Here is a 14,529-nt window from a genome sequence, read left to right as displayed (position 1 = left end):
AACGAGGTGCAAATTTTTACAAAACTTACTGGTAAATTCATCTAGTTGGCAGATCTTGTTAGTTGGTTGATATAAAAACCTGATTCCGAAAGCGTCGAAAAGCTCCAAAAACGGAGCTTACTTCGATTTCTCAGCAACGATTAAACCGATTTTCACAAATCATGATTCAAATGAAAGCCCTCACTGTCCTAAAAGATACTGTGCAATTTCATCCCGATCCGACTTCCGCTTCCGAAATGATAGGGCGATGAGTGCCAAAACTTCCAAACCGTCGTACAATATGACGATGCAAAACCAGTACACATCGGTACATGCTGGAACGGAAGAAGAAAACATAAACGCCTTTGCGAACGAAGCACACAACAACTTTTGTATGAGATTGTGAAACCTATCAGTTTTTATCGAAATTTGTGAGAATCGATTTAACCACATCTGAGAAAAGGAAGTGCACACTTATCTATTTATTTTACACAGAGCACCTTGTAATTTCGGATCCAAAATTTTGTATCAAATCTTCATCTCCGAGGTAAGTGAGTGTTCATTTTTTCACTTGGTTTGCACATATCATTCTGTATTTCCGGGACCGGAAGTCAAAGTTGGAAAAAAATCTGGAATTTTGTATAGGATCACACGTTTTATTTGAATTTAGGTTTGTGAAAATCAGTTCGACCATGTCCAAGAAAAGTTCAATTTTGACACTCGACTCGAAGGCAAAAAATTGGCGATTACCTTTTTAAATTAAATTCTATCTCAAAAAATCCTGAGTATTCATTTATATTTTTATAGAATTAGTTTGATTCTTGCAAAAAAATATGAACCGATTCAACTTTTCTACAGAATCTACCACACTCGCACAATAAATCATGTTACTTCCAAACAGTTGGACCCACACCAGGACTTGAAGCATTTCTTAAAAGAAGAATAAACACAAAGCTCTCATAACTTCTTTCCCAAACCGGCTGTTTACATTCGCTCAAAGTTGTACAGTTCTAGCCTGTGATAGTCAAATGACGAAGAAAGTCATTTAACACATCCTTGTTCTGTTGAAATCATACATTTTGCTTATCTTGTTTGCATGTTTATTACTGAACTACAAGTTAGCGGACTGCACATCCATAACATACATCCTGTCTGCGTTTAAAAGGTTGATAATCATTGGTAGTGTGACGCGAACCCGCTATTTACCTAACTCACGGAAGCAATCAGTCTGGTCTGGTGATTATTATACCTCACAGTACAAACCTAATCGATCCTAACAGAAAGCTAGTCACCGTCAACAGTTGATGCAATAGCCGCACCCTACCCAGTGGGCTTTCCCTGATCACACCAGACCAGACCAGATCATTAGCTTGACACCTGATTGAAGTCTACCAGTGAAAGGTTCACTGGACGAAGTAACCAAAGTAACAGTTCTATCTTCTATTGGTTTGGAACCAGAGAAGACAAGAAAGTGGCATAAAAAGTGAAAAAAATGTCAACAAACTTACTCTCCGCTTCCACATCCCGTTCACCACGGAGGCATGCCGTCAAACCACGCGACGTCCGTCGTTCTCGCTCGAGGGTCCTCTGGAGTTGCTGTTGCTGCTGATAATTATCCGGTGTGATAGCCGGCGTCAGCGTTGCGCAATTCATGACAAAGTTGATTCGCTTTCTCTTCTATGTTCAACGATAGTTCGATGATTGTAGGATTTTTGTTCGTCGCGATCTTGTGTTCGAAAACCAGATTCGTCGAAGATCTCGTTTGCAGGTTATCGAGATATCCGTCACCGACCTAATAACGGGTAATCTTCGGTTTCCGGTAGATATTCCACTTTGTTTCGTCAACTGACCACTTCCTTTCACAGTGATCTAATGCGGATTCCCGCTTCGATTTTCACATTCCTCAACGATTAAATTACTGAAGGAAACCAATTATCGCATTCTTGCCATTTTTGCATCTGCATTCATTAAAAAAAACACTGTTTCGTCTCGAACATCGGAAATTTGCCTGTATAGAAATCTATTTGGGCCAGTATCATCTGCGAATCATCACATCAAACAACATAACCTTTTGTTCACGCGATCTTGGCACCGATTTTCTGTACCACGAGCTCAAACGCACTTCAACCCTTGACGATCGCAACGCGCATTGCACTGGGTATTTTTAGAGACCGACTTGTCATTTATGATCAATATACACACAATCTTGCCTGGTGTCTTTTTTTCTGCTACCGATCGGCATCTTCTTGTGGGAAAAGGCAAAGATTTATTTGATGATCTTGTCGCGACCGCCACTGCGCTGTGCGCTTAATATGCTTCGGTCGCGTTATAACGATGCAAAGCGGAATGGGAGGTCGCGTCGTTGTACGTTTCGAAAGCATGAAAGAGCACAGGAGTTGGAACATTCCATAGCATGCAGTGAAATAACTGATGATCGCAGTATATTTGAATGTTTGTGAACGTCACTGTAAACCGGCAAAACAGTAGGTCATCACGATTTCATTCATTTTTGAATTGGAAACATCGAATTCTGTTAGGTCAACAATAAAATTCACTTCTTCTGGAAGACCATAAACTATTCGCGTTTTACATTTAGTGCGTATATGGGATTGTAACATCCAGTAAGATCACATAAACGAGTCACAGCATAGCATTTTCCTCCACTTGATCGTATTTTCCTGTCCCGCTTCTGATTCTACCCACTTCATTCGGTAGTACAGTTCATTGACTTTGTCTCGAACCTCTCACACTTTGATCATTACACAAATAAACTACGTAGGAACTATACATATTTCTGAGGTTTGTGATCATAAATTTCAATATCGTTGATGGGAACTAAGTAAATGTTTTTTGAAGAACATTGCGCAAACTAATCATACAAACAGAACGTGGATAACATTTCATGAGCTCATAATTCACGCTTAGGTAGGTTTGTGTGAACTCAATGAAGTCACCTTCGAATGTGATTGTCATAAAATTTCATAAAAATCTAAAATCAAAAGAAAGCGTTGTCGAGATCATCTACACGAGTTTGCTTTCAGCACTGTAAGAACAAAAAAAAACAAAAAGTGGGAAATAACAGGATGAGCTGCATACTACATGAATAGTTTGGTTGTTTTAATAAGTGATGATTGAAAAAGTTTTAGTTTGAGACTGTTTTATGAACACTTTGAAAAATTTTTCGAGATATTTTACAACAGTGCAGGATTCATGTTGCTTATGAATTACGTGTTGAGGAATTCGAATTTGAAGTATCACTAGAAAATCCTATACAATCTAATCGACTCAATACTATACATATATGAATGAACAACATTTTTTTCAGTTTCACATAATATCAACAAGTTTCAAGAACTCGAACTATTATTGCAATCGCATCAGTCTTAATTGACAACTACCATTTCTCAATGAATAAAACCGATTGAAATACCCATCTACATTTCCTAAATAAAACAACCTCGAATTGTAAGTGCATGGCTCAGTTTTTAGATCTATTTACACACCTCCGAAAATACTGGTGCGTAATTATTCGCATGAAATCCGAATGTAAAATCACGAGTTTTCTTCGACGCCACCCACCGGTAAACTCATTGAACGACGCCCACCATTTCTTGCCTCGAAACACATCACACGGATTTCGGTTGATTCAATGCCAACTGCAGAACAACAGACAACTCAGTCGGGTCGGCATGTGCTCATGATTCGCAACGTCGCACAACAAATTAACTTCCTACTCGAAGAAGAAAGCGCAACACGCTGCCGCTGTCTTACGTCAGTGAGCGGCAATCGTATTCCCGGCAATCAGCGATCAGTTCCTCATGCGGGAAAAAAATCCACGATCGCACGTTACTGCGAAAATTCCTGCTCCACACCACACTAGTTTGAACGAACGTACGCGAATATTAGCGTATGACGATCCAACACTTTCCGTCCAGCATACCGGCGGTGTTTCCGTGCTAATTTTCAACCTACGATCATCACTCTGCGACAAACTCGTACCGACGGCAGACACCAACCAACACGGATGGAGTTTCGAAGAGGACTGAATGTTATTATTTTCTTTCAAGCCATTGAGCTACTATGTAGAAATGAGTACACTCTCTCCTTCTCTGACACAGCTGATTGCGTGGCGGAACGCCAGATGACATTACCGAAATCCAGGATCGTTTCAACCAAGGCATTCGAATTTCTTTCTGGTGATCTCATGACACAAAGTAGTTCAAGTGATTACAGAAAATGTGTTTTATTAAATGTTGTTCTCGATTAAAAAAATAGTATTTTAGAATAAAACGTCTGAACGATCTACCTTTCTTTTCAATAATCTTGTAAAACGGTGTATACTTTTCATTGAACCAGTAGCCGTTTGCGTCTAGTATGCCGTATGCATTTCGAACGAGAGAATCGGAGAATGTGTCAAGCTCTGAGAAAAAAAAAACACTCTCGCTCATCTGGTTTCTTCTTCGTTACGATGACCAATGATCGTTCACTTCGGATGCGAATTATTGCCATGGGGCGCTTAGTTTTTCATCACCTAACGATGTAAAATTATATGCTGATATCATTCGGAACATTATGGGTGTATGTTTTTGTAAATAATGGAATGTAAATAAACATAGAGTGTAATGGAAAATCTGATACCTGATCTAGAAATCATGTTAAAAAATGAACACACTGTAAAATATTTTTCTAACATCATATAACGACAACCATTTATCAACTCTTTGTGATCTAATTTGCTAGAAATATGTTTGTTAATTCGAAGCACTTGTATGACAGGATAGACATCAAATATCAGATAGATATTCAATCAGTACCAAAAATCTAGAGTTACAACAATTTGTAGACAGCTATTTTAATAGTAAAAGTTTCTGTTCTACTTCCATTTTTTTTTTCAATATGACTTTCATTTCAATCACACAAATGTTTTAGAGTTTGCAATGGAAAATTGTCTGATCCCATCGACAGTGTTTTCATGAAATAGCACTATTCTGCACAACATATTTTTTATTTATCTTCTAGTATGTAATTTTTTCATCACCTTGGTGCAATATCCGAGAAATGTAACATATATAATGAAAACTTTGGGTCTGCTTAGCGGTTTAAATATAACTGCTTGGCGGGGAAGGCAATTCATTTTGAACCACTTAACAGTAACTAAATCGAACTGCACAGTATGAAAGTGTGGTGATGCAAAAGTGTGTTCAATAGAGCAACTGCTTTGATCTGACAAAAATTCTGTGGTCTATAAACGACAACACAGTCATATTGTACTTGTAGGATATGAACCAAATAAGAAATGGAAAAACTAAACATTATGGTTTACTAGCGGGATTTGTATCAGTGTAACTACTCATTATACACCCAAACCTCCGTTTACGAACACTTTTTATACGTTACCTCTTTTTACGTAAATCTTTTTACGAACCAAATCCCAAATAACGTAATCTTTTTTTACGAACCAAATCCCAAATAACGTAAACGTTTTTTACGAACCTACTTCGTAAAAAGAGGTTTTGGCATACATCGAAAGCGATTTCCGACTCCATGGAAACTACTACAATATGGATAGTTTTGGAACGGGTTTAAAGAGTAGATTCCGGAAAATGATGTTTGAAGTATTTCGGAAATCCAAGATGGCGACTTCCGGTTGATTGATATTCCTTGAAAACCTTAACAATATGGGTATTTTTAGAAAGTATTTAATAAACAGATACCGCAAAACTATGTTTGCTGTCGTCTTGAATTCCAATATAACATCCTTCGTCTTATCGATATGCCTTGTAAACCTTTAAAACAAAGAAATCCGAAACATATTGGATACCAATAAACGATGTTTGAGCTCGTTTCAAAATTCAATGAGGTGACTCCGGTATAGTGTTTTAAAGGAATACCAAGTTCAAGTAAAATGGCAAAAACTTTCAAAAAATACTAATAAACCGGAAGTCACTGTTTTGCATTTCAAAACCACCTCAAATAACATTTTCCGACGTCTACTTTTCCATCTCTTTCCGAAAGTACCCATATTGTAAGGGGTTTCAAGGAATATCAACAAACCGGAAGCCGCCATCTTGGATTTTGAAACGAGCCCAAACATCATTTTTTTGCACTTACTATTCACATCCGTTCCGAAAATAACCATATGATGCGCGGTTTTCAGATTTATTACACAAAACTTTTTTTACCAAGTAAATTCCAAATAACGTAAACATTTTTTACGAACCAAATCCCAAATAACGTAAACTTTTTTACGAACTACCTCTTTTTACGAACCCCCGTTTAGTTCGTAAATGCCCAAGGAAGGGAGGAATCATACCAATACAGACACAAACAGCATGCTCAGTCAAAGCCGAAGAGAAAAAACCTTTCTTAATCCACCTAGTGGTATGATTATGCCTTTCTCTGTCTTCAAAACAGTCTCTCAAAAATATTTTTTTATCTTTTTATTTTGTGACACTAATCTGGGCTCATTTTTGACACCAATTGATTCAGATTGAATCGAGTAGTTCACAAAAGCATGTTTCAGTGTTTATGTCACATAGTAGGCATCATTTTTCCAACCAAGCGCTATTTGTATGAGAAGAGTGATGCTAATCTAAAAAAATGTATATAACACTATGGGTCTCCGAGGCTCCGTTCGAAAGTCGGTTTTTCCAGCAATTCTAATACCATTCTATAGAGAAAGGAACCCTTCTTAGTCCACTTAGTGGAATTTGTCATATATCTTGAAAAATAACCCTGGTGAGGGGGAGTGGGGTTAACCTGAAATTTTCGAAATCGAAAAAAAATTTTTGATGCCAAAAGTCGTTTCGCCAAGTGCCATTCCGCCGAAAGGGTCATTTCGTCGCAAGGGACATGTCGCCGAAAGATTAATTTCGAATTTATCACATTATTACTTTTTTTTTGTTTTTTATGTCTCTTGGACAATTTTTGTGGCACAGCCATATAACCGAAGCCAAGATGGTTCTTCGGCACAAAGCCGCCGAGGCGACGCCAGCTAAGTTGGCCACCATCCCGCCGTCGAAAGTGGCAGCTTCTCGCTCAAAAACCTATAACATCCTCGTTTACCATAACGGATTCAGAAATGACCCTGACCCATCTCTCAGGATGACTTCCGCTCGATCTCATATACATTTAGAATCGAGTGAACGAATTGGCTGACAAACGGGCAGTTTTCGGAGAAACGTACTGAAGTACATGGCTAGACGCACTGCTGGTGCAAGTGATGACGCTCTGTGATGCGACAGTACTGTTTTTTTTCCTTTCTCTATAGAAAGATAATAGAATTGCTGTAGAAACCGACTTTTGATCGGAGTTCCAGAGAGCCGTTGTGTAATATACCATTGAACACAGCTCGACGAGATCCGAAAATGTCAGTATGTTTTTTTTGCAACGCACAGGACTACGCAACTGTATAATTGGAACTACCCTCTAAAACACCTTGAATTTCCAACTCTTCCTCCCCGGTTCCACCGTGAACTATTACTTCGGGATGGGAGGTTATCGGTGCTAACAACACCCTTTCCGGGCATATCCATCATTATGGACGTCTCCATCGTTTTCTCCTTCCACTTGAACCCTTTAACTTTGAGCCACTTGCTTCACTCCAGTGGAACGACCAGGAGGATGTCAAGGTCGGTCAAGGTTCGCAGGCACCTCGACGACCCAGGGCTGGTCTACGTCTCGAAACTACTCGGATAGTCCCCGACGATGGATCTAGCCTATACCGACGGAAAGTTCCCCGGCGTTGGAAATTTTCCAGGGACCGACGCTCCCGAAACCCATGAACAATTCGATCAGCAAGATGCCTGAGTTGGCCCATTGATTCCGGTTGGATAATGGTTTCCGGTTCACTGGCGCCCCGACAATCCATAGCGGAGCTACGTTGCAATCCACTCGTCTAATCCCCGACGAATGATCTAGACTACGCCGACGAAAAGATCCCCGACGGAAGAAATTCTCCCGATACCGACTTTCATGTTACGCCACCCAGAACATTCGAAGAAGTGCCGAGGTGATACCGGTCGATCCAAACCGGAACTACGTCGATATCCAATCCTCTAATCCACGACAAAGCATTTAGGCTACACCGACGGAGAATTCCCCGACGAAGGAAATATTTCCGAACCGATATTTATTCACTGACCACTCTTGGTTTAGTCGGATGTCTGTTGTTGTTCTGCGCTCCAATTCCGCTGCAAGATGCCCGCGATCTGAGAGGTTGACGCTGCGTTCCAGTTCTCTTCACTGTGGCACATCCTCTGGAAAAAATGTCTGTGTGTGTATTGATGTGTGTGTGCACCTTTCAAATATATTTTTTCCGCTTATTTTTCTCGCAGATGGCTGAATTGAGACATTGATCAAGTTCGAAAATCAATTGGCCGCCATATCTGTTTCTGGAGATATTGTTATTTTTACCACTCAATTTCCTCAGAGATGGCTGAGCCGAGATTCACCAAGTGTAGCTACTATTAAATGGTGAATCTAGTAGGAAGACCAAATGGCTGTCACTCCTGGTTCCGGAGATATAATGGCAAAGGTGATGTAATCGACTAACCGCTTTTTCGATGAGCTAAATTTTCTCGAAGATGACTCAATGAATTTCGATAAAGTTAGGCTTATTTGAGAGCTTCAATGGCAAATATTTCCGCTTCGGGATATGTAATCTCATATGTGATGTGACCGACAAATCCCAGTATTTTTATTACACCAAAATGAGCTATGCCTGAATCGCTTTCGGAAACATTAGACAGGTTTGAAAGCTACTATTTGGATATTTGATAAGCCCACAATAATAACAAAACGGGATCCAATACCAAGACCAAGACTGTATTTACATTGGTGGAAATCCCACTTTCATGAAACATGTATTTTAGCGAAAATTCAAAACATGTAGCATTAACGTTCAGTACATTGTTGCAAATAAAATTAAGGTCTTTATGATGCCTCATCCAGTGGCAGAGGTGATACGCACAATTTTCTAATTTTAAATATAATTCTCTCCGTCTGCGATTTGAACACGACGGCATTTATTACACGTGTGCTACCAAACCAAACCCAACAAATTCATGTGGAACCATCCAAATATCGTTTACAAGATTAACGATGACAGTTGCCGCCAGTCTCAGTAACAGTTTTATGAGCAGGCGTCATGTCGATCATGATATTGGAAACTGCCTTCCTATGGTAGCTTACGATCAATGTTTGCTCTCGTTGCTGACAGGACAGTGAACGATGAAATCACTATAGAACGCCCCATGAGTGAATATAACTAATTCCACACAGCAGCTTTCTGACTGTCACTTGAGATCTGCTCGCTTTATTAAACAGAACTAGAAGGGACCGATTTTCCTACTGTGAAGACTTCCATATGGTTACGTGGAAGCGGAGCTGTATTGAACATATATTATCTGTCAAGTGAAACAGCGCATACAGAGTAGTGGATGGGAATAGTAAAACTGGTAACATTACCAACATTTTTATGATCGTACTAAAATTGACTCAAATATTTAAACGGACAAGGTCAATGTGGCAACCAGCACCATCAATAATGAGAAGCAACAACAAGCCAATGTTAAAGAAAGCAGCTTTTTCGATGGCATTTTAAAATATTTAGCTTGTAACCCTTTTCCCGACTCACAATACGATTATCGAACTAAAGAAAAACAACAGCTTTTATTGAAACTAGAGCATGTCTTATTTATATCCAAAGAGTGAAAAGAATCAACGGGTATAACAAAATGGATTAATCAAAACTACTTTTATTACGGTACGCGGTCGCACGCTGAGCTAATATTAGAAAGGTACATTTTGCTTGCGAATTTTTTCTGTCTTAGCGAAAAACGTCACCATTGTTGTATGAAAAACTGCCACCTACCGCACGCTCAGTTTACAAAATAACAAACCTTTCTGCTGAGCTGTTTCCTTGGCATGAGAGAAAATTAGCGATGATCGACAGTGTAGTAATCACAAAATGACAATTGCCAACATAAATACGATAAAAAAACTGCAGTTTCTTTTGCTCTTTTTATTTTGGTTCGTCTGTGCTTAGAAACATTCATATGCTTTTTGATTTCAAGAGGCATCCTAAAACTGCTGCAATGGCGTTGGAAATACGCTGCATGGTAATGAGAACTTAGCAAAACCACAAAGCACACGGCAACACACGATGCATGACCGCGCGGAATGACGCATCGTGCTCTGCCGATTATTTGGGTGGCACTGCATTGCGGAAAAACTAAATCTATGCAACTCACGTTAACACTCGAGAACAGAGACATCAAAATCGACATATCACTCTATTAGTTTCCTATGGTTACGATCAATCAAAACTACATCAGAATTGTATAAAATTTGTAATCCGAGTTTTTAAGAAAAAGTGAATTAAAGACAGTGACTACGCAATTTGTTATATATTAAAACAAAGTATGGTCGCTTGTGATGGCTGTGAAGTTCGAATACTTTGCATATGCATGTGCGCAGTGTGCTGTAAATCCGGTAGAATCGCTGATGCGCAACTTGGTTTGGCATGTGCTCTTTTATTATACTTTTATTGTACATTAGTCAAAGTCATAGCCATTGCTTGTTCTGGTGTGTGTGTATACTCTTCGGACTAAGAGTATATCACAATTTTGGTGATATTATTTCTGTTAAGTAATAAAAAAACAGCGGAAGCTACGGAGACCGGCATTGTGATCAGACTGTCGGGTTCATCAAACCATTGAATGACTAACTTACTGTTATTAATCTCACTTGCGAAAATAGTGAGTAGGAAAATATTATTGTGAAACGTCAATACCAAGTCTTGCGCTAGATTTGGTTTATGGCACTTTCGCTTTCGTTTTGAAAAGATTTGGTTGCCGATTCATTCTGATTTTGGACATATACGTCTAAAAAATTTTCTATAATCTTTGTCATTGGCACGCTAACATAAATTCCCTAAGAAAAAAACTATTTGAAACCATGTGATAGAACATCCCCATTTAAAACACGTAGATGACTACGCCAGAAAAGTTATTCTCATATAAGTCTGCAAGCAGAATTTTTCATTGGATAGTCATAATTTGAGGTTTGAGAACAAATTATAGTTTGAAAAAGCATGATCGAACGAAAATAGAGAATGGGTTAGTAGTCTTCAATGCTAAGTAATACATGCAGTTGATGGATTTTGCTTTTTCGAGGTAATCCACGACATCATGACAATTCTTGAAAACCGACGACATGATTCTTCTAACTCATTTAATACTTCTACATCAGTTCGAGGCACTCGCCAAACACGCTTCCGAATTGCGCTCGAGACGGTTTTTATACTCCCTTTGGTTGCCAAGCACGTAAATCAAAATGGGTTGTCAAAACATAACAAATAGCGATATGAAGCTGAAATTTGACAGGTTTGCCTAAATATAAATAACTATGAGACATCTTTTTGGCGATTGCAGCGCGATTGGGCGATCAAAGAGGTTAATTCTTGTATAAGTCTCTTAGTTCTGAATTGCTAATGCAATGATGAGAGTAATAAAACTTAACTGTAACTTTCAAGTGATCTTATCAAGTTAAGAATATGTATGTAGCAAAAAAAACTCAATACAAATGAAAATTGGAAACCGGTCATTAGCGCGCAAACTAGGAATACTTGCATCACGGTTCAGCTAGGAACCATCCCTCGTCGAATGCATTTCGCAGCATAGCAGATACGATTTTCCGTATGGAAACAGAAGCACGGAAACGAAAAGACACAGTCACTTCCATCTTCCACCATAGGTGTATGTTTTTTTTTAATAACTATTTATTGGAATATGAGTTAAAATTAAATTATTAATATTTAAATTGGGTGTTCAGCCACAAGTGGTGACTTTTCAGCCCTATTATATATATATATATATATATATATATATATATATATATATATATATATATATATATATATATATATATATATATATATATATATATATATATATATATATATATATATGTATATATATATATATATAAATATATATATATATATATATATATATATATATATATATATATATATATATATATATATATATATATATATATATATATATATATATATATATATATATATATATATATATATATATGATTTAGTTATTACCGTGAGGACATCATTTGCTTCCGCAATTCTGAGATTTTTGTGTAGAGAAAATTCTAAACCTACTTGTATTGTGTAATGGGGAAAAGGAACTCATATACTAACTTACTAACTAATACAGAGAGCGAATCGATTCAATTGAAGATTGCATCGATTTTTGACGGAATTTGCTTATAATATTATGTGACATTACATCTAATGGTTCTATATTTGTGAGTCTGTGTAACTTATTTGTACTAAACCAGGGAGGACGCTTCAAAATCATTTTCAGAATTTTATTCTGAATCCTTTGAAGCGTTTTTTTTTTCTTGGTGGAACAACAACTTGACCAAATTGGTACTGCATAAAGCATGGCTGGTCTGAAAATTTGTTTATAAATTAACAATTTGTTTTTTAAACAGAGCTTAGAATTTCTGTTTTTAAGAGGATATAAACATTTAATATATTTATTACACTTTGCCTGGATTCCTTCAATGTGATCCTTGAAAGTGAGTTTTTTGTCATACGTTAAACCTAAGTATTTAGCTTGATCAGACCATGTCAATTCCAAGCCATTCAATTTGAGAATGTGATTATTGTTTGGTTTAAGAAAAGAAGCTCTTGGCTTATAAGGAAAGATAATTAATTGCGTTTTTTGCTGCATTTGGTTAAATTTTCCATTTTGACAGATAATCACTGAAAATATTTAAACTTCTTTGTAGGCGACTGCAGATCACTCTTAGATTTCTACCTGTGGCTAACAGACTTGTGTCGTCACAGAATAGCGATTTCTGACAACCAACGGGTAAATTTGGAAGATCAGAAGTGATAATATTATACAAGATTGGAGCTACGCTCGAACCCTGCGGAACACCGGCTCGTTCGGGTAGCAATTCAAATTTACAATTCTGATATCTAACCTGAAGAGTACGATCAATTAAATAATTTTGAATCATTTTGATCAAATAAATAGGAAACTGGAAATCAGACATTTTTGCTATTAAACCTTTGTGCCAAACACTGTCGAATGCTTTTTATATGTCTAGAAGAGCAACTCCAGTGGATAACCCAGAAGATTTATTTGATGAGTAGTTGAATGTTCATGACGAAATCCAAACTGCTCTGGTAAAAAAATTGAATTCTCATTTATATGAGACATCATTCTGAACAAGATAATTTTTTCAAAAAGTTTACTGATAGAAGAAAGTAAGCTTATTGGTCGATAACTTGATGTTTCTGTTGGGTTTTTATCAGGTTTTAGGATAAGAATTACTTTAGCGTTTTTCCATCTTTTTGGGAAGTAAGCTAATAAAAAACACTTGTTGAAAATTTTAACCAGGAGTCTCAAGATAACATCGGGAAGATTTTTAATAAGAATATTAAAAATTCCATCATTACCAGTGGCCTTCATGTTTTTAAGTTTCCTAATAATTGATTTAATTTCATCAAAATTCGTCTCAATAATGTCATCTTGTGATAATACTTGGGTTGAAATATGATCATATTTCAGTGAGACTTCATTTTCAATAGGACTCACAACGTTCAAATTAAAATTGTGGACACTCTCGAACTGCTGAGAAAGTTTTTGAGCTTTTTCGCCATTTGAAAGAAGTATTTGATTTCCTTCCTTGAGAGCAGGAATTGGTTTCTGAAGTTTCTTAAGAACCTTAGAAAGTTTCCAGAAAGGTTTAGAATATGGTTTAATTTTTTCAACTTCTTCTATCTATGTTTAATTTCTTTTTGTAAATCCTTAACTATGTTTTTCATAGCAGGATCACGAGAACGTTGATATTGTCTTCGACAAGCATTTTGCAACCGAATGAGCAGTTGAAGATTGTCATCGATGATAGGAGAATTGAATTTAGTTTGAGCTTTTGGAACTGAAAGATTTCTAGCTTCGATAATGTAATGATTCAAATTATCAATTGCTGTGTCGATGTCCGCAGAATGTTTTAAAATAGTTTCATGATTCACATGATTTTCAATGTGAGATTGTAATCCAACCAATTAGCTCTATGATAGTTGAATATAGAACTAATTGGATTACTATTTTTACCTAGAGCTGTTAGCGGAATATATTCAATAGATGCACTATTTATGTACCATTTAATTCCACTATTTCACTGTCACGTTATTATACTTTCACAAAGTCACTATACTTTAATGAAGCATAACAAACGTTACAATACAGATACGCGTATATCGGAATGTTATTTACATCCTTCTTCAGTGTATCGGTTTTATAAGTTTGTTTTGCTTCATTAAAGTATAGTGACTTTGTGAAAGTGTAATAACGTGACAGTGAAATAGTGGAATCAAATGGTACATGAATAGTGCACCTATTTAATTGGATTAATTAAAGCTTCGTTGGAAACGCATCAAACCTGCCATTATGGAAAAATGAAGCATTTCACACCGCAATTGAATATTCATTATTTACACACAATGCATCC

At 37.1% G+C, this 14,529-nt stretch overlaps 1 protein-coding gene across 8 annotated transcripts in view; it reads right to left on the bottom strand.

The window, feature by feature from the left end:
* Positions 1-14,529, bottom strand: part of LOC131436857 (ras GTPase-activating protein raskol) — a 352,339-nt gene that overhangs the window by 206,837 nt on the left and 130,973 nt on the right. Inside the window, exons 1-2 of one of the 8 annotated variants that reach the window (XM_058605807.1) lie at positions 3,559-4,019; positions 1,488-2,221 (exon numbers count right to left, since the gene is read on the bottom strand). The exons of 3 other annotated variants lie outside the window; for them this stretch is intronic. In XM_058605807.1, the coding sequence (XP_058461790.1) occupies positions 1,488-1,632 (145 nt within the window). In that variant the 5' untranslated portion in view covers positions 1,633-2,221; positions 3,559-4,019. Of the gene's footprint in view, positions 1-1,487; positions 3,271-3,558; positions 4,020-14,529 lie in introns of those variants that run through there. 4 more of the 8 variants (XM_058605808.1, XM_058605806.1, XM_058605810.1 and 1 more) reach the window with 4 other exon arrangements.

Source organism: Malaya genurostris, chromosome 3, assembly GCF_030247185.1.
Source record: "Malaya genurostris strain Urasoe2022 chromosome 3, Malgen_1.1, whole genome shotgun sequence".
NCBI lineage: Eukaryota > Metazoa > Arthropoda > Insecta > Diptera > Culicidae > Malaya > Malaya genurostris.
This window is presented reverse-complemented; position numbering and strand designations above follow the sequence as displayed.